This window comes from Nyctibius grandis, chromosome 7 (assembly GCF_013368605.1).
Source record: "Nyctibius grandis isolate bNycGra1 chromosome 7, bNycGra1.pri, whole genome shotgun sequence".
In the NCBI taxonomy this organism is placed as follows: Eukaryota; Metazoa; Chordata; class Aves; order Nyctibiiformes; family Nyctibiidae; genus Nyctibius; species Nyctibius grandis.
Window position 1 is genome coordinate 35,987,443 of NC_090664.1, and position 25,944 is coordinate 36,013,386.

Below are 25,944 nucleotides of genomic sequence, written 5' to 3' on the forward strand. Positions count from 1 at the left end.
GGGCTACAATTCATTAGCTAGAATAAGCTGAAATGACAGACATGGACCCAGGCACTGCATTCAGCAGGGTGCCACTGGCTGGCATTCAGCTGTGTAGTCTGCCTGTTAGGCGCTCTTTTGTGTCCTGTCCGGTCAATCAATTACCACTATCAATGCAGGTCCTCAGGATACAAAGCAAAAAGGAAAAACACAGTGGGTGGCAAGAGCAGGAGACTTGTTGGCCTTCTCAGTAAAAGCAGAGCAGGAGCTCTGCTGTGGTTTGCCATTGGCTAAATCTATTGTATATGGCCATGCCCTGCGATGCTGCGTGACTGGCATAATGAAGCCACGTGTGCCTGTAACGTGTGGTATGTGGTGGTCCTGGCGGTAAGTGGAGGAAGTCACTACATACACAGGCTACTCCTTATACAACATTTTACTGGTCTCTCATACTGATGTAATTCAGGAGACAACAGTTATATGTGAGTTTTCAACCTGGACCCAGGAAAAGACTGTCTTTCAAAATAAATGTTGTGTAGGTGAGGAATAGCTTTGATGATGGCCTTTTCATGTATAAGAACCTATGCTAAAAAAAAGTATTGCTTATCTCCTGGTTTTTGTTTTGGTGTTTTCTTTGGCAAATTGATTTTCATTTTATAACTTAGCAAAATAAACTTATAAATGTGGTTGGAACATTCTACAATTTTAACAACAATGGCTAAATATCAGATGAACAACAGAAGTTCAGTAGTTGCTATTAAAAATAAACATTTATTTTAAATGTTACCAGGATACTATTACCCAATTGTGAATATTTCTTAGGAATCTTATACAATATAAATGTTAATACTGGGTATTAAAGGTAATACCAGTATCTGGTGGAAAATATTTGGTGTTTTATGATCAATCATAAATCTGTGTAAAATTAGACAGGAACGTCTGAAAGTTTATCTATGCACATAAGACCAGTTTATTTATATTTTTAAATTTGTATTTGAAATTGAAATTCCTCTGTTCCTTTTCTCATTATTTGAAACTTCTTTTTTTTTATATTAACAGCATAGATTTGATCTAACACACCTGTATCTTGAAAAATCCAGACCAAAATAAGGTCAGCTTTAATTGTATATAAACCCTTAGATTTTCTCATGGATGAATCAAACTTGACATAGTATTCAACACCTCATTTATAATGGCAACACTTGGGTCACAGTAAATCAGCTAAGATGACAAAGTTGTAAACTGTTTTCCTCACTGTGCACTAAATCTTTTACAGCAGAATCTGACTCAGGACAGATTAGGAGAGCCACACTCTCTAACTACCAGGATGCAGAACTTCCTAGAGAAAAAAAGGAGGAATTTTGTATTGTTATTATGGAAAAGAAGATGAGGATGTTAGTCATCCCAGCTAACTATAAAAGATGTTTTTACTTACATGGTTCCTGAGCCTGAATAATCCAGCTGCAGTTCTGATTGTTTGGGTATTTGGCAGGATACAGAGGAGAGGAAATTGCTGCCCCAACTGAATCTGACTCTATGAAACTTCCGCATGCTTTAGAATGAAACACATACACACACACGTATAGATATATATACAAAACACATATCTTAGATTCTGCAGTGAAAATGAATGCATAAAGTGCAACATGCTACATCCATGTGAAATGAGGATAAAATTCACAACAGTAATTTATCAGAAGAAGAAACTTAAGGACTAGCTCCCAGCACCGGGTGTACTTTCTTGACCTGGATCCACAGGCCATGCTGCACCTGGCTGACCATCTGCGAGAAGCCAGAGTGACTTGCGAACAGACCTCATCTTTATCCACTCCTCATAGCCCAGAAGAGCAATCTTGGAACCAAAATGGTTTCAGAGTAGTGCAATCCTACACCCATTTCTTTGATTATTTGCCTTTGTTGGCAACTAGGAAGAAAAAAAATCATAAGAAACATTCCAGAACCTTCCAATACCCAAGGATGGCATCACATTGCATTGGTGTGATCCTCTTGTGGGCTGCATCGACAAAACTGCAATGTGTGAAATGTTGCACACGTGCAAGAGCTTGGCTGACTGCATAACTTTGGCTAACAGTGCTGAGTGCTGCCATGCCTCATTTTTAAACATACTGACTCATCATAAAGCCCCCAGATCTGAGTTTAACACATAGCTGCTTTAAACAGCAGGGTGCAGAGTTAGGTACCAAAGGCTGCGATTGCTTTATCGTGTTGCCTAAAACATCCAGCAGGAGATGGACTTACAGGGTTTTCTGAGGCAGAGGGAAGCTGGGTTGCCTACATCCTAGGCAGGGGGCACTTGCTCACCAGGCATGTTTTGTGCAGGGCCTAATCCAGTAAATGTGCTCTGAGAATGTTTAACAGATTAGGCTCTCATAGCTGTCAGTCAGAAACGCCTAAGTAGGTATCTGGCTAGTACCTCAATAACTGGGTTTCCTGAGATTTTTGCTGATGCAAATTCCTCCTTTTCTTTATAATTTTTCATAATATTTTCAAAGAAAAAAACATTTCTGGGAAAAGTTTATAGTGAAAAGAATCCTAAGAAAAAAATGAGAGAAAGGGATTTTCTCTGCAAAAAATAAATGTCTGTATCTGATGAAAGAGAATCACCAATTGTCAAATAGTTTGTAATTTCATGAAGAATTCTGCCCAGTTGGTGTCATTTTTCATTAGAAAGGAAACCATGTAAAATACCAATTAATCCTCCACAAATTGGGTAGTTGATTTTTGGCAGGGTTTGCAGACCTGAATCCATGGACTTCATCAACAGCACCACACAGAATTCTTTTACAGCTTTTCAGATTCATGTGCATGGATAGACATATAAAATGTATTTTGTCACTAGGTCTGTGGAAACTGCCAGTTGCACATTTTTGTCAGGACAGTTATGGGTAGCTAACCTTATAGGGAAGAGAAATAAGAGGCAGCTGATGTGTGCTAGATGCCTTGCTATAAAAAGTACATTTTTTTCCCCAATCAAAAAATCTAAGATGATCCTTAGATTTTAAATTCTTTAATACATAATTTGGAAAAATTCAGTCCTGTTAAAGATACGCACTGGTATGCTGCATGTATAGAAACAACACTTCCCATTATCAGCTATGCTAAAAGGTTGTGTCTAGTACAAACAAGCTGGTGATTAGATAAATATGCATTAATGTAAATGACAAAATTACCTTCAGTAAAGCGAGCACTGAAGCCTCTGTGCTGGATGGTTGTATCAGAGCGCAGACGGATGTACATCAGATTCTTGGAGGATGTGATAGGAGGAGGATGCTGTGTTCCACACAGTTTTCTAAGAAGTGGTGCTTCATTGCTAGGACCATCAAATACCTGTTATGAAAAGACCAAGTGAAGTATTTGGTTTCAACAGGAGTATTGAGAAGACTTTTATTTCATTCCCTCTCTTATGTTTCATACATTTTGATCCTGATACAGCCCTGGTACAGGCAGTGCAAACAAACTATGCATTGCCTATCTTAATTCTGTGGCCATTTCCAAAAAATGCATGAATTTCAGGCTGAAGCTACTGTAGCTTTTATAACAAAATGCATCAAGTAACCATCATCCTCTGTGTGTATCTGGTATGGAAGCAACTCTCCTTTAACAATCCAGATATCCCCATACATTTATTGTTTTCTGTTAATGGCTAACATGAGTTTCTGTGTAGCTTTTAATCAGTTAAACCCTACATCTTGCCTCAGTAAAGACTTCTAAACTGGCCCTAACGTGCAACTAGTGGACCAGTGGGAGATATGACTGTGTATAAAAAGAGAAGACAGTAAGATTAGGGTTTTTAGATACATGTACCCACCATCAAGGATCAGAGTCCATATTTATTAGCTTTAGGGTGCTGAATTACACACATATACATGAAGTGTTATTTAAGCAGAGGGTAAAGAAAAGTTAAAAAAGGGAGGAAGAAAGTAAAGATGGGTTTACAAAACTTCACTTTTAATTTTACCACAAATGCCTTCCTTCTCTTTTTTCCCCTTACAGCTGATAATTTTGTTTCCTTCCTCTCTGTTTCACAATCAGGAAGAGAAGGATAGTGAAGTTAAAACCAATGAGTTTCTAGCTTAAGCGACATCAAAATTATAGCAAGAGAAACCACAGAGAGGGAAAAATGGCCACAGTCTCAGAGTCTCCCACTAATCTTTCCTAGCACTCCAGCAAACGTGATTTGTTGCTGCTGTTTTTGTAGCCATGGGCCGGTCTCAGAGCCCTTGTGCCTGGTTTCAGAAGTGATGAGCACTGGAGCCATCAGCACAGTTGCATGACCCACAGAGGAAGAGCCTTTGGGCTACTGGGCAGCAACAACAGTTGAATTCAGTTTCTGTTTCAGCATTAACATTCTGCATTACCATAGGTGCATCATTTAATATAACCTGTGACTCAGCTTCCTACAGCAAAATGGAGAAAAATATGGAAAAAAATATGGATAGGAGGAGTGGAAGATATTCAGGTGCTAGGACATTAAAAGCTACATAAAAGTCTGCTTTGAGCAAAATAATGACACTGGGTTAGAAGAAATGTTCTTCTTATTGAGATTGTCTTCTTTTACTTCAAAATGCCTCAAATTCCAGCAAGTCTGTGCAATGCAGCACCGATGAATTAAAAATTTCTAACTAGACTATATAACACAATGCAATGTTTCTACCTCCAGTATTCAAAGGCCTTTGAGCACATTAGTGGAAAAAAAAAATAAAAACAGTAGCTGAGAGAAAGGTGACCTGTCTCAAATAAACCTCAGAGCTGAGAAACAAAGGACAAAACTCCTGCTTAATCCACTGACATACCCTACGTAGCCAATGCTGTATTCATGAATTAAACATTTGCCCTTGGGCCTATAACACTAGCTAGCTGTGTGGGACCTTGTGACAGAGCAAAGTCTGTAAAAATAAGTACCTGGTCAAGAGGCCCAAAATATCCATCCATTCAACTTTTTCTTCTCTCTTGGCATCCTGCCACAATCAGCCCTTTAATACACAGTGTGCAGTGTTTATTCTTCGTCTGCACATATATTCTGTATATAAATCATACTGCCTGAAGCTAAAAACCACAAACCATGGAATGCGAAGAAAAAGTAACAACTAACAAAAGAACCCTTAGGAATTAAGGTACTGTCTTTCCCTAGAGAGTAGTGACAGGATTTTGTCTGAATACTAGAACTGAGAATAAGCACTGCATTGACAGAGCATAGAGAGGAGGCCTGACTATAGTTCACATAAACTGCTGGTTTTGATGGATCTGTGCCACTCTGCACAGCTGAGGATACGACCACTGACACATGGACTGTTGAGACTCTAGTAGTTGAGCTTTCTTAGTCGATAAGATATTAAGGATGAGTAACATAAGAGACTAAGTAGGCATTCCATTCCCAGAGCTTTCTGGAATAAAGAACTCTTTCTGTGGTAATACTGGGAGAAGAGCATGAAGTCAGAGGAATGTTTTCTAAATCAAGTGTATTTGCTGTTTCTGGGCAGCTTGCTTAAAGAATAGTACTGTCTCCTCTTTCAGAAACCCAGAAATGATTCCTAGTCTTTTCACTTGCTAAAAGTCTGATTTGAGCAACAATTCAGCACAAACATTAGTGAGATACAGCAACAACTCTTAGGACTTATGGCAGCTACATGTTAAGCAGGAACAGTAACACATGGATATTTTATGGCTGCATCATTTTTGTTCACCTGCTATTTATTAGTTTAAACTATTTTAAAGGGAGGATTTCAGTCTTGAATCTAGATCAGAAACCACAATATTCACACACTAGTTCAGAAAAGAGTTGTGTCTCTCTGCAGCTTCTTAAAGTTATTTTGAAAACATCTGAGAAATGCATTTCTGTGGCTGCGTGAGTAAAGGAAAATGATGCATCTGCTTACTTAAAAGACAGGTTTTCATTTGCACTGTGCATAACAGCAATTTGCTCTTCTCTTCCCTTTCCACAATGAGCATAACCGAGTGACTCATTGCCTTCTTGTTCAAATGTGTCCTGCATTTTGCAAAAGCACATGGGAAAAAGATAACTTTTGTCTTCTGAGCCATGAAAACTCCACATATTTCTAGCTGTCCTCTTTTGGAAGATCCTCTCTTCCAGTACCTGGAATAAATGAAGTCATACCTCCCATCTAGCTTCCAGAGGCTTACATTTCTACATTCCTGTGTACTACTTGTTATACTGCAACAGGAAAGAAAAATAACATTTACTTAATCAAAGCCACTGAAAAGAACAAACTATTTCTCCCTCCCTTTTCAGTGCCTCATGCTACAAGCACTGCCTTCTGAGCCACGTCCTCCTCGAGTCTCCAAATACTTGAAACTTTTGCTGACCTACATTCCTGGTGTAGCATCAGATACAATACTGGTTAAATGTCTGGGCAAAAACCACAGGAATTAGTGCATTCACTATTTCTTTCCCTCTATTTTCCTTCAAAGAAACAAATTTGCTTGTTGGAATACACACTCTCCAGATAGAAATGGGCTGGTACATAAAGAGAAATTAAAATTTTTTTCCTTATGTATGGTGACAGTGACAGCAAAAATCTTCTCAAAGATCTTAAGCTTTCTACACAATAGAACCGAGTTATATTAGACATCAGAGAAATTAAAGGATATACATCCTCATTTAGCAGATGAAGAGATGTTCATCTGTTCTGAAAGCAGATAAGGTGCAGAACTGAGGCATATAAACTGAGAAATCAACTAAATTTAGGAAGCTAAGTGAATGAAGAATGTGCTTTTTGGTGGCCTGCGCACTCCATCCATAGAGGGAGCTCAGAGCAGTTACACCGTAGTTTACCGTTACCGGCTTAGAAGTCATTTGGCTGAACCTAGATCTGTGCTCACATTTAGATGTGAAATCATTGAGCAGAACTGAAAAACACACTGGGCTTTTTGGAGTTGCAGCATAGCCAAGAAACAGCAGACACGAGCATTTTCCCTCCATTTTGCTCACATAACAAATGTGCAATGTAAAACATTACAGGGAAAAAAAAAACATTTTCATGTGTTCCCCATAGAAAGGAATTTACGGTAGAAATATTTTAAAAAAACCCGCTAGTCATAGTGCAGGGAAAAATGAGTGGATCTAGAAGGGGAAGGATGAAGGAAAAGGCCATTGGTACACTTAAGGGTGGAGGGAAGCCCCAAGAGAACTCACAAAGCAAATGAAATCCATACAGATAAGTAAAAATTTAAGAAATAGAAAAGGGTGGAGCCACTGTGTTACTCATTTGAGGTAGTAGTTCCTATATTAGAGAGAGAGAAAAACAACCCACTTGCTTCCTTAGCGGCCCATATTTTCCATTTACACAGCTTTTGGAATGCAATTCCTAAACCACTCACAGTCAGACATCTACTTATATATTTCCAAGCACTCTCTGTCCCCTCACTCTGTTCTCCTATAGTGCGAGGCATATAACAAGCCTTGGAACGAGGTGAACACAAATCACATCCAGGTGTTGGCAACAAGTGATTTTCTGCTTATTGGCATACCAGGTAGACAAAGAAACCCCATCCACTCCTTTCTTGCCCTGCTGATTCCTCTACATTAGCACTGAAGAGCTCTCCTCTACCTTATACACCAGAGCCTCAGAGCCCTTCAGTATCTCTTGGCTTCAACTCAGCATTCTCCCTCATCAATTTTCAAACCACCCTCCACCCGGTGGGCAGTGACTGATACCTGCATTAAATTTAAATCTCCCTTGCTGCTTCAGTTGTGTTTGTGCAGCTGGGACTGATGGGCAACTTCCTCCTTCACGACCCCCAAAAACCCAAAAAGCAGAAGCAAACAACAGATACTCGTATGGCAATAGAGGAAAAGGGGTGTCACTGCACTGCAATGGTCTGCAAACTCTGCTCATGCAAAGAGCTCTACGACAGCCATCTCCTCTGCCAGCTGAAGGACTGATGCTTTTCAATGATTAAAAACCCAGTGCATGTGCCTGGCCTATAAAGGTAATGGGAGTTGTGCCTGAGCTCATGGAGCTGAGTACTCTGCAAAGTGTTTAGATAGGTACATACATCCATTGGCATCAGGTTTAAAAGAGAAACTTGTGTATCGGATCTTTTCAGAATTTAGCCCTTAACTTGTGAAATTTTTGTGGCATTTATACCACATATATTTATGCTGTTTTCAAAAGAGTCTCAGCTCTTGCCAAATTGAGTTCTCTGTGAATGACAGTTTATTAAGGAGAGGAAAGCTGAATTTTGGGCTACAGCCACTGTGCTTTATCTGGCTGGTACTGATCACACATGCCTTTGTACTGAGTGAAGCGCAATCTGACATCAAAGGTCAGGATTTCATGTCCTTGCTCCCAGAAGGCCAAGTGGAGACGTGGGGAGTTCTTTGTTGTCGTGCACTGATTGAGCAACAACTTGAATTTCTGTGATATCAACAAAAGCTCACAAACCAACAGTAATATGAAGCTTTTAAGAGAGCAGTGGCTCTAATGAAGCAATTAAACAGACAGCTGAGGAGCACCTGAATACACAGTGCATACATAAAGACAACCATCCAGCCACAATTCCCTCTGGATGTAGACCTCCCTCTCGCCCAAATTTGTAAGAGTGTGGGCAATCTATTATACATGTGGGCAGTCCATCCTGTGGCTGTGGTAAACTGCACTATAAATGGGAAAGGGTGTCACAATAACAGCCATCTATGTATAAAGTTATTCCTGCAGTACTAACTACAGCTCACACCGCCAGAAGGAAGAATGTGGTGCTAGGATGCAGCATGCATTTCTTTCAAGAGAAGATCCTTCCAGATATAAGTGGGAACCTGGAAGAATGCAGAAATACATTTGTGAAGCCTGTTTCATTGGTGAAGCAAAGGGAAATAGATCATAACTATTTAGCTGTAAATTTAAGCCTTAGCTTGTCAGTGAATAAATATGAGTATGCAACTACCAGTCTGAAAACAACTGCAGCCTAGGTTGCACAGTAAGCTTCCTCTTTTGCAAGCATTTCACCAGACTCATTAAGGAAACTTTTGAAATTTCTGTTGTTACTTACTGCAACATTGTCATAGTTACATGAATGGTGATTTTCAATGTCAAAATCCGTGAAATTCAGTAGGACTCTGTGGCTGTAGTCAACTTGGATAACCCAAGAACAATCTGTGTTGTTATTATAAGGTTGAGGATAGTTTGGAGAATGGATTTCCCCACTGGTAGCTTGGAAAATACCACCACAACCTGAAAAAGACACAATCAGTTTTAATCACAAGCTCTTTTATGCTTAGTGAGATTCCACCTCTATTTTTAAACTAAGGGAAGAACATCTCCATCTTTATATTTTCTACATTAGACTTTTGTAAGATGAATGCTCCAACTGTTGAAGTGTCCTGTCCGCAACAAAAATCAATGGAAATAATTATCAGGAAAGTATAACATTATCATTATTGGTGAATATGCAACAACAATGCTTGTGAGTAGTGTTTCTTTCTAGCCCGAAGCTGGTAATAGATGTTGTAAAGGCTGAAGCATTAGTGCTGGTATTCTTCTAACCTAGATATTGTAAAAGCAATCAAAAATACCATTTATATGAATGCCACAGACCTAGCATACTGAGAAAGCAATGACTACGCCTAGGTGAGCGAAAGGGTGAGAAAACCATTTCTGAAAATATCAAGACAGCTAGGAGCTCCACTTTCCCCATGAGCAGTACAAGAAGTGCAAGCCTCAAGTTTCTACTTCTCTACCCATGCAGCTGAGGGCTTCCTGAGGACACCACCCTCAGGTATTTCTGACCAGAACAGCTCCAGTGCTCATGAATATCTAAATAGCCTGGAATGATGGATCCTGTGTGGGAAGTGCCAGGGCTTTCAATAGGACTAACACAAACAAATGGACTTTTATATGTTGGAAAGGGATGGAGGAGGGTGAGAGAAAGACATTGGGACTGCTGTAGATGGAGGCAGCCTGCTGGAAGGATAAAAACGATACTGTTATTGCATTCTGGTGAGTGGGTATTTTAGAGGCTAGAGAGGGGTTGGAATACAACAGGCAAGATGCTGTAAAGGGATGAGAAAGCGTCAGGGGGCCTAAGTAGAAAAATAAGCTGCCAGATCTTGGAAGAGGATTAATTCAATGGACTATTGTAGACTTCTTTTATTCAAAAAAATCTTGTGCCTTTCTTGTAAAACTTGTGAGAATGGAGAAGTATAAACCTTGACAAACTAATGAATCAGTGTGCTTAATCAAGCAAAACTGCAAGAATTAAAATCTGCCTCTTCTCACTTTTCATTGTAATTATTTTCCGATAATTGGCCTTTTCATAAGAACTCCCATGTAGAGACATGTGATTGGGTCTTTTAAGCTACTGATTACCAGTAAGGCTTTGAACAAATAATCACATGGGGGATGGATGAACCTTATAGAGTTCAAGTATTTACTAATCACTCCAAATATTTTTGGAGTCCACCGAGTTCTCCAAGTTAAGCCACGTTCTCAGATATTTTTGACTTTACAGTTTAAAACCAAAAGCATCATTCAGCTAATGAAGGACCCTGTGTGGGTGAGTGGGTGGGAAGAACTGCTAGCAGGCAAAAGTTCTTTTCTGATTACAGGAATGTCTTGATTAATTATGTAGAGAAGAAACCCCAACAAGGTAGACTTTTACAAAATACATAAATAGGCCTAGATTTCAGCTAGTTAGACAATTTTTTCCTCTGTGTGTTTTTCAGTATCATTTAGTGTTACCAAACCCAGTAACACCCAAATCCTTCAGCTTTCAGTCCTATGCTGTTTGACTACTTTAAGTGCTTTCATGGCTGATCCGCGATTCTCAGACTTCCCAAATTTCTCCTGATATTAATCAGCATACTCACCACCTGGATTTTCTTGCCAGGAGGCATTAAAACCTTTCCCTGTCACTGCTGCATCTGTCTTGAAACGGACAATGGCTGAATTGCCAGTTGTAGAGACTCGCAGTGGGTTCTGTGCTGATCTTGAAACACACAGCTGGGCTAGTCTAGGAGAGAAGAAATCAGGGCCACCATAGACCTAGAAATGGAAGAAACATTGTCAAAGTTTTTCAACGAGATCATCTGCCACACAGAATACATGAGAACTGTTTACCTAGGAGAAAAAAAAATCTGTATTGAAAGTGATTCCACATCTTGAAATTTAAAGTAGCTAAAAAAGTTATTTTCTCTGCAGGTTTACTTGTTATCTGAGCTACCTGGCGCAAGTATGAAATTCTAGATGATTGCAAAACAGCCTTGCATTAAATAAGTAAGAATTTTCTGCTTTGGGGACTTCGCCACATTCTTCTTCCCCCATCCCTCCAGGGTTTGCACCTTGTTTCTGTGAGGATATAAAACCAGATGTTTTTGTGTGCTTGTGCAAACAAACTGTATGTCTTTGCAGGAACTTGTGCTGATATTTTGCACCCTTTGTGTTTAAAGGCACAGTTAAGACTAATTTTTAAATTGAGGCTAGATTTCATCACTCTTTCTGATAAAACAAAAAACATTGCAATTTTATTGACCTTAATGGCAGAATCAACGTCCAAACTATGGGATTTTGGTCAAGTAAACTACATTTTAATAATACTCTTCAGAAACAAGGATATATATCATACATATTTCCCAGAGAAGACAGGTTTTGACTTTTAAGAGTAATTATTTCCTACTCACAAGAGTGTGCCTCAGGCAGTTATAAACCAGAAAACCACCACTCTCTTAAATATTGTCAGCAGTGTTATGTACTTTATAATGCATTTTTAAACCAATTCAAGTGAATTCGATGGCAGTGCTGAAGCCTTGTTAATGCTGTTTCTTGTTTTACAAAAGGGATGTGGGATTTTAGTTGAGCCCATTTATAACTGGTGGAACTGGCTCACCTTCCTTAGTCTTCCCTCTCAAAGCTGAAGAAAACACACATGCTCAGTGCAATTTTCAAAACTGGACATGTGATTTTGGTGCCTAGTGCCTTCAATGGTTGAATTTTCTCGGCTTCTTAGAATCATAGAATAGTTTGGGTTGGAAGGACCTTTAAAGGTCATCTAATCCACCCCCTGCCCCTGCAATGAGGTGGGACATTTTCCACTAAATCAGGTTGCTCAAAGCCTCTCCAGCCTGACCTTGAATATTTCCAGGGATGGGGCATCTACTACTTCTCTGGGCAACCTGTTCCAGTGTTTCACCACCCTCATTGTAAAATATTTCTTCCTTATACCTAGTCTAAATCTACCCTCTTTTAGTTTAAAACCATTGCCCCTTGTCCTATTGCAACAGGCCCTGCTAAAAGGTTTGTCCCCACCATTTTATAAGCCCCCTTTAACTACTGAAAGGCTGCAATAAGGTCTCCCCAGAGCCTTCTCTTCTCCTGGCTGAACAATCCCAACTCTCTCAGCCTTTCTTCATAGGAGAGGTGTACCAGCCCTCTGATCTTTTTTTGTGGCCCTGCTCTGGACCCACTCCAAAAGCTCCATGTCTTTCCTGTGCTGAAAGCATCTTGCATGCTAGTGAAATGCCACCTGATATTAAGGGTCTCCCTCCTTCCATTGGTATGTCTCTAGTAGGACAGCAGCTGCAAAAGTCAGCTTGACAGTAACCTCAAATGTGAAAACTGTTTAAGAGATACGTCAAATAAAGAGTGTGCTATTGTCTTTCACAACTGAACTAGCAATAGATAGATTCTCATTGTATCAGCATATGTTATGTATAAATCCCAAAGCTAAACTAGAGAATGGAAAGTTCTAACAACAAAACCAGGGAACAGGAAGATAAGGCAACAAATCCTATCAGGATTTTCCCACCAGTAGCAACTCAAGTCTGCTCCAATATTTTATTAGTCTGGTAAACATCAAAAAGGTCAAAAAAAGCAATCCATGAATCTCTCTCAGAAAGTGGCAGTACTGTATGAACCAAACTTCTATATGGCCCTTTTGCCTCTGATCCTTTCTAGATGAGGGAAAACTCAGTATTTTAATAAGCTCTGCTGGATAGTTTTTAACTTCAGAAGTTTGGGTTCTGTCCAAGATAAATATCTGAGCAAGTCATACAAACAGCTGAGCTAGTCCCACCACCTCCAGGGCTAAGTGTAGTGCGTGGCTACATTTGTGTTTGATTGAACATGTGCTCACTAACTGCTCTACTGTGCCTGACTCTGCTCTGCTGGTAGAGGTATGAGGGAAAGAACTTTTTTTTTTTTTAGCTGGAAAAAATATTCAGTGACGCCAGGGTAATGTGAGACCTCAGAAGCTGAAGCTTGCATCCCCAGAAGAAACAAGGAATTAATTTTTTTATAAACATCATAGTCTGTTAGATGTTCAGAAGACTGTATTTTGTTTTAGTGGCTGATTACACAGGCTTAATAGCTTAAACATTTCAATTTTGACTGAGAGAGCACTTTTCTGCATTCTGCAGGGAGGTTGCATGACTTGAATGGATAATGGTTCCTCTGTCCAATAGATCATCTCAAGGCATTCAACAGAAGTCAGAATGGATGAAATCACAGCTCAGATTAAGAATATGTAACGAAGCAGTCACAGTCTGGGGAAGAAGCACGTTTGTCCACTGGAAGCTCAGTGTCTTCAGCAAGATCTTACCGCTTGGCTGCTTGTGAGGCCCAATGACAGCTGCATTTGTCAGAACTCTGTTCAAAATGTGAATTTTGAAATGTGTTTGTGGTATACTCCCTGATTCAGAGCCACAGCATGAGATGTAGCAGGAACACATGCTCTTAATCATCTAAACCAGCCCAGAGAAGCCATGTGGCAGAGGAAACAGCAGGAGTTTCTAATATGCATCTAATAAGCATCATGGACCAGCCTCTCATATCATCCCTGGTGCTCCCTGGGGCCATCTGCACACCACAGGCAAGGCAACCAAACCCAGCTCTGACATAAACGCTGATGATTTCTGTAGTATTACCTCAGAACTGGGACCAGTTCTATTCAATATATTCATTAATGACTTGGATGAGGGAATAGAGTGCACTGTCAGCAAGTTCGCTGATGACACAAAACTGGGAGGAGTGGCTGACGCACCAGAAGGCTGCGCAGCCATTCAGAGGGACCTAGACAGGCTGGAGAGTTGGGCGGGGAGAAACTTAATGAAATATAACAAGGGCAAGTGTAGAGTCCTGCATCTGGGCAAGAACAACCCCATGTATGAGTACAAGTTGGGGACAGACCTGTTGGAGAGCAGCATAGGAGAAAGGCACCTGGGTGTCCTAGTGGACAGCAGGATGACCATGAGCCAGCAGTGTGCCCTTGTGGCCAAGAAGGCCAATGGCATCCTGGGGTGGATTAGAAGGGGTGTGGTTAGCAGGTCGAGAGAGGTTCTCCTCCCCCTCTACTCTGCCCTGGTGAGGCCGCATCTGGAATATTGTGTCCAGTTCTGGGCCCCTCAGTTCAAGAAGGACAGGGAACTGCTAGAGAGAGTCCAGCGCAGAGCCACGAAGATGATTAAGGGAGTGGAACATCTCCCTTATGAGGAGAGGCTGAGGGAGCTGGGTCTCTTTAGCTTAGAGAAGAGGAGACTGAGGGGTGACCCCATTAATGTTTATAAATATGTAAAGGGCAAGTGTCATGAGGATGGAGCCAGGCTCTTCTCAGTGACATCCCTTGACAGGACAAGGGGCAATGGGTGCAAGCTGGAACACAGGAGGTTCCACATAAATATGAGGAAAAACTTCTTTACGGTGAGGGTGACCGAACACTGGAACAGGCTGCCCAGAGAGGTTGTGGAGTCTCCTTCTCTGGAGACATTCAAAACCCGCTTGGATGCGTTCCTGTGTGATATGGTCTAGGCAATCCTGCTCCGGCAGGGGGATTGGACTAGATGATCTTTCGAGGTCCCTTCCAATCCCTAACATTCTGTGATGCTGTGATTCTGTGAAATTAATTGGGCCAAGCTGAACAGTTATAGTTGACCTCTTGGAAGAGAGTTAAGGATGGGGAAGAAATACTGATGGAAATCTGGTATTTGTGGTCTCCTTTACATTGTTAACTGTTCAGCAACGGCCTTCTGCACAGTTTCAAAATAAAAAGCACAGTCAAAGGCATGCTCTTTACAGTTAGGAGTGTATTTTCTTTTCTCCTTTATGCCAGTTCAATTAATCAGATGCTTTCACAAGGGCTGGAACAAAAACAAGTTAGAGTGTTTCCATTACAAAAAACAATAAAATGTTACTTTTGGCTACAAAGAGGAAAACCAAGAGTTACCACATCAAAAAAGAAGAGAGAAAAGAGAACGGATGGAAAGAATAAATTCCAGGGTGTGGTTCACAAAGAGTCACAGGATGTCTGAGCTGCAAACAGATAAAAATAAAAATAAAAACATTTAGTCTGACCACAGCACCTGATCCAGAGATAAAATGATGTTGGATGGCATAGCGGGGATGCAGGACACTGCCATAAAGCCCATGGTTTTAATCTGTTCTTATCATTTGCTTCTGCCCTGTTAGCTCCATTTATTGTTAACAGTCAGCATTCCAGAGTTATGAGCAACAGAAAGCTGTTTTTATGCAGTTGGTCACCCTCATGACACAGATTTTCCGGGAATAAAACTGATTCCCATTCAGATATAACTGCCAGCAAAGAGAGAACCTGGCTTTGACAGAGAATTAAGAATTATGGTAATACTTGATGTTTCTTTATATGTAAATGAGAAGACCATAGCATCTAATAAAGACTTGGAAGTGCAATAGATTAACAGGGCTCCTTTCTTTTCGCTCAGAGCTACATCTTGCTGTAGCAGAACATATTTATAGTTTACAAAAATCTGGTCCATGTTAAAGAAAAGATGTCATAATTTAACAAAGCAGGCATGGTCATTTTTCTCTATGTATGTATTTTCAATAGAAGCCATTTAAAAATATTTTTAACTCCTTCATTGTGTCCAAAATGATGGCTTCTATTTCCACGAAATATTTCTAGGAAACATCTTTAAGAACAGCTTAAAATTTGCTTCTGGATGTTTGTAAAAGGAGTGGAATCTGATGGGGAAGAAAGACAGAGTGCAACAGTGTCATAAAAGAAACACGGAGGAGGAGGATTAAAGGAGAATGTGTCAAACACTTGAGCATGCAGAAGCCACAGGGAGAACCTGAGGATTTCACACACAAAATTTTTACATAACTATTATTGCACAGTCTTGGTGAAACATATGGCAAGACTGGGATACTGGCATGGAAGGGACAGCTTGTTTAGGAGGCATTGTCAAAGGAAAGGGAAGGGAGACAGTTGCTGCATTTTACAAGAACAAATATGCTTCAGAAAAATGTGCAAGAGAAAAATATTCAAGAACCTATGGTATAAAAATGAAGTTAGGAGCAAGGTGCTGCGATAGGAAAGTTCTCAGAATTTTCCTACAATTCTCTGCCAGGTCGAAGGGGTAAGGGTGTTTCCAAGCAAAAGCTAAATGCATCCAAGTGAATAAGTTTTGTGATTACTGGGGAATTTTTATTACAGGGTAATATCTTTTGGAAAAGCAACAGAAAACAACACAATGTATTGCAACATTCTAAAGACAGCTTATTATTTCAGAGAGTAGAGACAGTTAACAAGACAGGCAGGGACAGCAGGGTGCAGAGCTACTTTAGTACTGATTTTGACTTCCTATTAAAACTGGAAAGTTATTTGGCTTGAAAGAAAACAGGAAGCAGTAGAACTCACTATTCAGAGATAAGGAAAAAGTGAAATCAGGAGAATAACTATGAGAAAAAGCAGACTTCAAAACCCACAGAACTGGTAGATCTTGGGAAGAAAATGTGAGCATGAAAGAAGTTTGGAACCTTAGTGATCACTGAAACACACTGTGTCAAAGGCACACCAGGAACCTCTTTTTTTCTAACACTTTTCAAGGTTTGTGTGTGTGGTTTTCAGCCTGGACATAGACAACTACAGCAAAGAAGATTACAAGATAGAGCAGCTCCTGAAAACAGTTAACCACATTCTTTTTTTCCCCCCACTAAATCTGAGTCAGCATTTGTTCTGTGCAGACTATATCAATCATGCTGCAAATGTGTATTTTTATAACAACAGCAAGAAAATATGTATGTGGCAAGGTATGTAAAGCTCCACCAAATGCCTGCAGTTTGGCAGGGGAAGCTGTTCGTTGCCAGGCAGAACCTTGGATCTCTCACTAAGACATGAACCAGTTTTCCCCAAAAAGAAGATTTATGCGAGGTTATCTGTCAGCAGATCAGAGGCAGATGTTGGGAACAGGATGAGCCAAGGTCAGGAGACAAGTGAGTCAGAGGCATGCCAATTCTGAGGGCCGGATGGCAGGGAAGTTCAAACAGCAAGGTGGGCATCTGTACTGATGAGTAAGGTTGGAAAGAAGTAAAGCATAGCAACTAAGTCTGAAATGGTAAAAAAAGAAAACCCAAAACCTAAGGTGAATACCTTGCTTAGGGACACAGAGCAGCAAACTGTATGATCCTCTTAAACAACTTCTTTAAGCAATTTGTGTCCAGTAACCCACTCATTGGTTTTAGGCCAGCCCCCACCCTAGTCAAAAAGTTGTCAAGCAAATGGTTGCCAGCCATCTGTACTCTTACTGGGTCATGAGAGCTCCTGGGTGACCACCTGCAGATGCAGGCATTGTCCTTGCACCATTCAAGAAATGGTCAACCACAGCCAACTTAGATTTTGTAGCTGTTTAATGGATTCCTCTGGGCAACAGAAGCATAACTGAAGCTTACAGGCAGATTCGCTTCAATCTAGTCATTTTAGGCACGAACAATGAAGGTGCAATACAACAGACTTCATCAATACCCAAATCAGCCAACACAGATCACCTACTCACAGGGACTGGTGTCAGCAATGTGACATACAGTCATACTTGCCAATGCTACTGATTGACAGAGAATTCATGGAACAACTGCCTTATACCCAGATCCTAAAGAAGTCCCAAAGTCAATACGATACTCAAAGCACAGTGTCCATTTGGTCGAGACTTCCACTTCATTGCTATGCTAGGGAAGCCTGTTTCAGAGCCAGAAAGCTGGAGTTAAGTTATACATCTCTCCTACTCATACAAATGCTTAGCAATCATTGACCTGGCAACTGTATATTTAGGACCTGCTTTGGGATGTGTGTTAAGTCTTCTGGGAATATTGCTGATGAGTGTGCACTAAGGACCATAGGCTGGAGAAATCAAAGCTACAAAGGTGAGAATAGGCAGCAATGAGTATGTGTAGGTGCTGGACAGAAAACTGTCTAGCTGTAGAGTCCAGCGGAGGGCTACAAAGATGATCAGAGGACTGGAGCATCTCTCTTATGAGGAGAGGCTGAGGAAACTGGGTCTGTTTAGTCTGGAGAAGAGAAGACTAAGGGGTGGATCTTATCAATACTTACAAATACCTTAGGGGTGGGTGTCAAGAGGATGGGGCCAGACTCTTCTCAGTGGTACCCAGTGATAGGACAAGGGGCAACGGGCACAAACTGAAACATGGGAAGTTCCATCTCAATATGAGGAAAAACTTCTTTACTTTGAGGGTGACAAAGCACTGAAACAGGCTGCCCAGGGAGGTTGTGGAATCTCCTTCTCTGGAGGTATTCAAGACCCGCCTGGACACGACTCTGTGCAACATGCTCTAGGGGAACCTGCTTTGGCAGGGGGTTAGACTAGATGATCTCCAGAGGTCCCCTCCAACCCTAACCTTTCTGTGATTCTGTGTATGCCGGTCACACATCACATTACCCAGGAGAAGAGGAGAAGAAAGACCCCAGTGGAGTGGTACAAGATCTCTTAATCAGTCTTTTGGGTTTGTTACAAAAACATTCAAATGTCACCCATGTATTAACATCGAAAGACTCTAACAACTGTACCTCCATTAGTGATCTCAAATGTCTCTAGTGAGAGCAATCTAGAAAGTCTGTACTTCTAAATAATTTATTCCTGAAATTATTTCCTATCCCTTCTTCCTGCACTGGAAGTCTGTTCAAATCTGTTAGCTGGGATTGGTCACCTGCCTGCTTCCCAACATGAGCACAAAGATGTCGTATATAACAGGACCATCCAGTCTAATGGGTCTCTTAAAGGTCAGTAAACCCTTAGAGAGGTCCCTTTTCTCCTTGTTCCACCACCCTAAGCTGACTAGGACACTGCCTCTTCTTTTTTATTCTTTTTTTTTCTGAGTACAAAGATTCTTCATAGTTTTCAGCACTCAGGGTTATAAACCTCCCCACTTCCTTGGAAGGTCCTACACAAGGTCTCACCTTAGTTATCCCCACAGTGATCCATTATCTTCCTTTACATCAGGAAATTTTATCTCCATGGTACAACACTCTACACTTAGTTCTTTGTAAAAGGTGGACTTTTTAAGACTGAGTTTTTCAAAGCAGTTTTGTCTCTTTTTAGGAAGTGTACAGTGCCTAGCATCATTATTGATTAAAGTATACTGACACTAAAGGCATAAAGGCAAAAAATAATAAGAGCATTGTGGCTTCTGTGACAACATCTGTGGAATGTAACTGTAGCACAGCAGAAATGGGAAATTCCAGTAGAATTGTTTGTTCTGCTCCTGCAGTTGTTGGGATTATCTGCTCCAGAGAGAAAAGCATGTAACTTGTGTATTTTTGGGGAGTTAATCTAATGGTCTTACCTCCAAAACATCGTAGTTGCAGTTTGGGTGATATTCAATGTCAAATTCCTGAATGGTGAGTTGAATGCTGCTACCAGGCGCTGTGTGAATGTACCAGATGCATTCCCTATTGCTTGGGTATCTGTTGGGGTAGCCAGGGCTGTGAAATGAACCAGAAGTGCCAGAGAGTTCTCCTCCACAACCTGATAAGACAGCAAAGCAGCCCGTCAGTGAGGGGCTCTGGAAAAACTCACTGACAGTTCTACAGTGAGGACAGGCATTAGCACCCATTTCATGCACAAATGTCCGTACTGGGCTTGAGGGTCTGCTCTGTCACAGGGAACCGAGGTCCAGCAGGGAAGAGAAACTCAGGAACAGCAGGCTGGACCTGCTGGCACTGCCCATGCAGTAAGCACTTCACCTCCTGTTTTGGCATGTTTCTCACCATTCCTCAGCATCTGCTTTGACAGCTGAAGAAACTGAGACACGGAGCAAAAAAAAGTGACTTTTTTTGTGTTGGTCTCTAACTTTGATCAGTTCTAGAAAGCTGAATCAGATCCATCCTCAGCTGTTACTGACCTCAACTAATACACAAACTAAGTTATCATGGGGAGGGCTTCCTATTGTTGTAAAAATGCCATTTCCCACTGCTTTAGAAATCATAAAATTAAAGACAATGCAATTTCCTCAGCCCACTGAGCATGACTACAAGCTGCCAAGTCACGGTGGATAAACTGGCTTTCTGACATTTAGTGGGTTTAATGTTCTTTTTTATTGAATTGTAACCGTGCAATTGTAAGACACGCCATGTTTGAAAAGTTATGTATTTTCTTTTCAGATAAGAAATTATTGTCCTAACCTCACTCCCCAGTCCCTTGGGTGATTAAGTTATTGCATATTATAAACTAGATTTAAAAAAAAGATGCAAAACAATGGATCAAATGCAGGCCCTGATTTGACAGCACAAAGCAGCTGGACAACTGAGACTGCAGTTGTGTCATTGCTTTATGGAGATGTGGCAACTGCTGCACTCAACTCCTTTTGCTGAGTTCCAGGGAAGATGCTCTCCCTGACCCAGTCCCTGGATGCAGGTGTCAGCACGGTGGGAAGGCACAACAGCTCTTCCCAGTGTTAGGGCAGATTTAGATCAGCTATGTTCATGGTGAAACCTCACCTTTAGAGAAGCCAGTAGGGTGGCTGTGTATCTGTCACATGCAGGAAGCAGGGGAATTGTGTGTTTGATCTGATTTTATGTGTGTGTCTTTCTGCCTTGCAGCAGCATTTTTTTTCTTTTTTACAAGCCCCCAAGTGCTTCATTTAGGCACTAGCTAATCTTTTGCTTGCACAGCTTTTATAGGGTCACTCGACCTTTCTAAGTAAAGCCCACACTCTATCAATCTCTTTGGCTTCATCTCCAGAGGGAAGGTTCTGTCACCTAGCAAAAAAGCCCCAAAATATTTAATAAAACCATCTAATAAACCATGAGCTCTATATTCCCAGAGGCAAATACTGCGGTATGTCAGAAGTGATAAACAGCATCCGTATCAGAACTTTTAGTTATAGGAGATATTTTATAACGTAAAACAAATAAACTACCCCTCTGACCTGCTCAACAAATCCACATAGATGTGTAAAACTCCCCTAATCTCTACTAAGTCTATGCATAATTTGCAACTTGAACAAAGTATCTTTGGCCATTGCTCCGCTTAACACTTTTTATTTTTCCAGGAAGCTATAAATCAAGATCTTCAATCAAATGCAAATACTTTCCTTAACACCTTCTGTGACAAACTTGTGGTTATTGAAGGGTGGCTGCTAAGCCCCAGAAGCATTTGCCATCATCCCTGCCATGGGGGTCTTTCAGCTCACTGAAAACTTGAGTTTGGTCTTGCCACAGTTGGCTCTAGGACTTCTAAGACTGCAAAATACAAATCTATGAGAGGAAAGAGCAGCAGGTCTGAAAAGGATCAAAGCAATAAGAAGCTAGTTTAAACTAAAAAAGAGCCATCTAAATGCAGATGTGAGGAAGACGTGTCCAGCCATGCCAGCAATGCAACACAGATCTCTGTCAGCCCATTACCCAGTACTCACTGGAAAACCACCTTTTAAACACAAGAATTTCCACAATTGAACAATAGTTAGCTGTAACCCAGAAAAGCCTTTACATGGGCAAGGTTGACCTCACAGGTGAATTGGCACAGGCTTAGTTCTTCTCCCTTTTTCCCCACCTTGCTTCACACGATGCTCCATAACCCTGAGCTGGTTTGCCCTGCAGCCACAAAGCTACACTGTGAAGCTACCAGGTGTTTCAAACAAGGAGTAAAAGAAGCTTTTAAGTGTATTTGAAACCAGTCCTGCCTTCAGTCCCTTTAGAGAGAGAAACAGAAAAAAGGTAGTGCACTTACTTCCCCTGAGGCCTGCCAGCACTGGTGGGTAAATGCTAAGCCCCTGAAACTTTGATATCCATGAACGTCTCAGCAGAGAGACAGAGAGGAAGAAAGCTCCAGTGTAACCTACCACCCCATTTTTTTTCCAGTGCCATCAGAAGACGGCCTAATTTTCCTCAAAAGAAAACAGGTCGTTGGGCTTTTACAACTGGAGGTAAAAAACATGTCAGCAGGGGGGAGCCTTACAGCTGAATTTGCAGGGTGAGTTCCTCTCTTTCTTTTCCCTCAGCAGCAGGAATGACACGGCCGCTGAGGACAGACTTCAGGAGGGGAAAGCCGCCTCACCAGCTTGGGAAACAGAAAGATTTCTCAACAAACAGACTTGATGGCTCGGCTCCTGAGGGGGTGGGAACGGGGAGGCAGGGGAGTTTCAGCAGGCAAGAACAAAGCCAATTGCTATTTATCTCAGCCTGAAGAAAGCTGGGAACATTTTAAAACTAAACAGGCAGTTATGACTCAGCTTCTCCTACGAAGAGTTTCCTGATAGCCACAAAGACATGTTTTTCATTTAAACCCGAAATGGCTCAGATGAGTGGAAACCTTGTGTGCTGTGCTTTGAGGCACAGGCCTTTCTTTCTATGCAGCCCTTGCAGGTAGCATTCGGGTTACTCACGCTCCCTCTCCAGAGTGGTTTTTATTTTCTCTGAGCTCAATCAATATTCTCTGGATGAGGTATGTGAATCACATGAATAAGAACGGCAAACTGTTGTCAATGTGCCATTTCTTTTCTTCTAACTACAAATGTTCCCAGAAAAGGCTTTTTTGTTAAAAGAGAAGTGATTCTTCTTAAGTGCTCCAGTAAAATGGAGGTAAAGTTTAGATCTCTGTAATTCATTTCTTATAATGAATGTGCTGAACTCACGATGCCAATCATTTATTAATTGTTTGCAAACAGGAAATTGCTTGAGTTTATACCTAAGTATTCACTGACTAATAGCTGAAAAAAGGACTCACTGATCTTTGCAAATATGTGAACTTCACACCTGAACTATTTTGACTGGCCTGCATATGCAAGCAGAAACCTCCATATCAGAGCACAAACATAATCTCTGAACTGAATCTCTGGCCAGCTGGAAGAAAGTCTATATATTACATTTCTGCTCTTTCTCTTGTAGCATTATCCCTTTCTTTGATTGGATCACAGATATGAGCCGTCAAGGAAAACTAAACTGCAATTATTTTTCATATTATTTGAGCATTACCTATGAATACAGGTTCCCTGCCTTAAGAAGCTTATACTAGGCTTTGAAATCTGCCTTGGCAGATACTTAAAATAATCAGAAAATATATCAAACAAATTACATTCATATGAATGGTGTTCAGGCTGAAGATGTAGATGTAGATGCAGATGCATATTTATTTATATACACGTGTGAATATATGTATGTATTTTGCTTTTAAAAGGAAAACTTCAGGAGAAATGACAGTTCTGATTTTTGAAGCATGCATTTGTATGTACTGTATCCTATTCCTATTTTTTGAGCAAGCTAAGAAATCCATTTTGATTTAACCTGGAATGTAATTTCCATACAGAAGTAGCCTGTCTACTTTATTAAGATATTGAAATAGGAAAATTTTAAATGATGATGTAATCATGTCAGCTAATTAAACTTCTTCCAACTCTGGCATCACCATTAAATGAATACAAACCTTCTCCCAATGTTTACATTTGTCTGCAAACATCAGATTAGAGTTGGCTTCTATTCAAATAAATGGAATTTGTGCTGTTTATGGCAACAAGGTAAAAAAGATTTGGTCTTTAGGGATAAATAAAAATGTGGAAGCAGAACCTATAAATTGCTGCATGACTTCAGCTCTCACTGAAATAATAATGAATAATCTGAAACCATTCTGTTCCTAGTGAAATATCTTTAGAAGTTTTTCTCAGCACAGAAATACATGGTTTTGCTGTATGTGGACAGATAGACAGACAGCTGCACTGTGGAAAAGTTTCTTGCAGGTGAACTGCATATGGTATATGTTCAGTTTGTGCAGACCTCCTTGCAGTCATTTTGGAAACTTCAGCCCTGCAGTTAAACTGAGGAAAAAAAAAAAGGAGGTGAGATACTCTTTTAGTAGTGTAAAGGTCCTGGAATTCCCTTGAAAAATGCTTAAAACTACCTAACCTGGTGTTAGTTGCTAAGAAATCAGACAACAAATAGAAAGCTCAGGAAACATATTTGGTGTCTTTGCTTTCCTCTGGCTAGAACTTAAGTAGTCATTGAAGACTGTGCAAGGGATGATTTATAGATCTTTCCATATTACTGCCTGTCTGGTTAGCAGATGGTGTTCATTAACCAAAGAAGAATCCCTATTCTCATAAATAATTATAGCTGAATAGAGAAGTAGTAATCTGTGGAAACCTCTATTATTTCCAAGGTTTTCAAATTTATTCATGGGTATGTTTTAGCCACATGCTAGAAAAATCCCTTCCATAAAATTTAAAGTGAACTGACACTGGCCCTGTAAAATCAGAGTTAGGGAAACGAAAGGATTCAGAGTTGTTCCATTTGTTGTGCTCATGGTGAAATATTTCAGTAAACGTTAACTGACTCTAGCTGCCAGGAGCGTGTAGTATGAACATTTGCCTGTACTACACTAATACTTGCATGAAGTATAACTTGGATTTGATTCTGAAATCTTTTGCTCTCATGAGGAGGTTTAGTTCATAGAATATTATCCAGTGGAGCAAGTGGGATAATTTTCGTGATGAGGGTTGAATCAAGTGAGAAACTGTTTGGCTTTGTTTTTTTCTTTCTGATTTGTTAATCACTTCTGTAGCTTTGATTATTATTGTTTTATCAGTCTCCTGAATCCTGTCATTTTCTTCTGTTCCAATCTGAAATCAATAAGATGGATAATAAATGAAGATAGACTACTGGGACCCAGAGACCTAAAGGCAAATGTAGACATTTAAACAGGAGCTGAATCCTCCAAGTTACTGAATGGCCATGGTTCCCAGATCAGCTGTCAGTGTAGGCATTTTCTAGCTCTCAGACATTGAACTGTTCAGAAACAAGCATTTTAAGAAAATTTTGGCCCTTATTCGTATATGTTAATTCGGGGGGTGGGGGGGAGGTCCAGATTGCTGAAGAAACAGAAATTAATTCATCCTTAGCTCTCATAGAGAACATATCTATGTTTTTAATAGCCAGACTGCAATACAAAAAGGCAGCTCTGAACATGATAGCACACACAACTCAAAACAACTGCTCAGGACTCCAAAAGATAGACCCTGTGCATCCTAATGTAAGAGAAAGACACTGAAAAAGAATAGTAATTTTTGAAAGCTGAACAAATGGCAATTTGTCAAAAGCTGCACAAGAAATCATCAACAGAGCCATGATTCAGGCTTAGGAAATCTGGGCCTCAGCTCCCTCACTGACCTGCAATGCAATATTCTCTCCAGCAATCCTAACGGATGCCTGGCAAATGTCTGCAGTGAATGTCTTCTGCACCCTAATCTAATCTCTGTTTCTGTTATGCTTCCCTGAAGAAATAACAAACTATTTCATATTTTACCTGACACATATCCTGAAACCCCCGGTCTTTAGTTACTGTATGCCTTTTAATAATTTTCATCTTCTGAAAATACAGACACAGACTAACGAAAACTTCTCAGGAACCAAGTGGCTTTCTCCACACCCTGTCCATCAATCATTTCTTAGGGAAATCCACCAGAAAGAAGATAATGGTGAAGGAAAAGAGCAATACAATACTTTGGGGCTACAAAATTCTTTTCTCAATAGTGTGCTTTGCTTCTTTTTTAAAGGAGGATTTAATGTGTCACAGGAAACAGAATAGTGGGCGCAAATTTTGACTATGCTGAGAAGAGCCAATTGAATTTATAAGCTCTGCTGACAATCAAGCAGCCAAATGAGTAATCTTCCAATGAAATGCAGATGTATATATAAAGCAGTCAGCTCCTACATGCACATTGCTTAATAAGGTAAGTGACG

At 40.5% G+C, this 25,944-nt stretch overlaps 1 protein-coding gene across 1 annotated transcript in view; it reads right to left on the minus strand.

The window, feature by feature from the left end:
• The window catches only part of CUBN (cubilin), a 149,901-nt gene that overhangs the window by 63,349 nt on the left and 60,608 nt on the right, over positions 1-25,944 (minus strand). Inside the window, 5 exon segments of the mRNA XM_068404678.1 lie at positions 1,415-1,531; positions 3,171-3,327; positions 9,010-9,191; positions 10,826-11,000; positions 19,560-19,741. Coding sequence (XP_068260779.1) covers positions 1,415-1,531; positions 3,171-3,327; positions 9,010-9,191; positions 10,826-11,000; positions 19,560-19,741 — 813 coding nt within the window.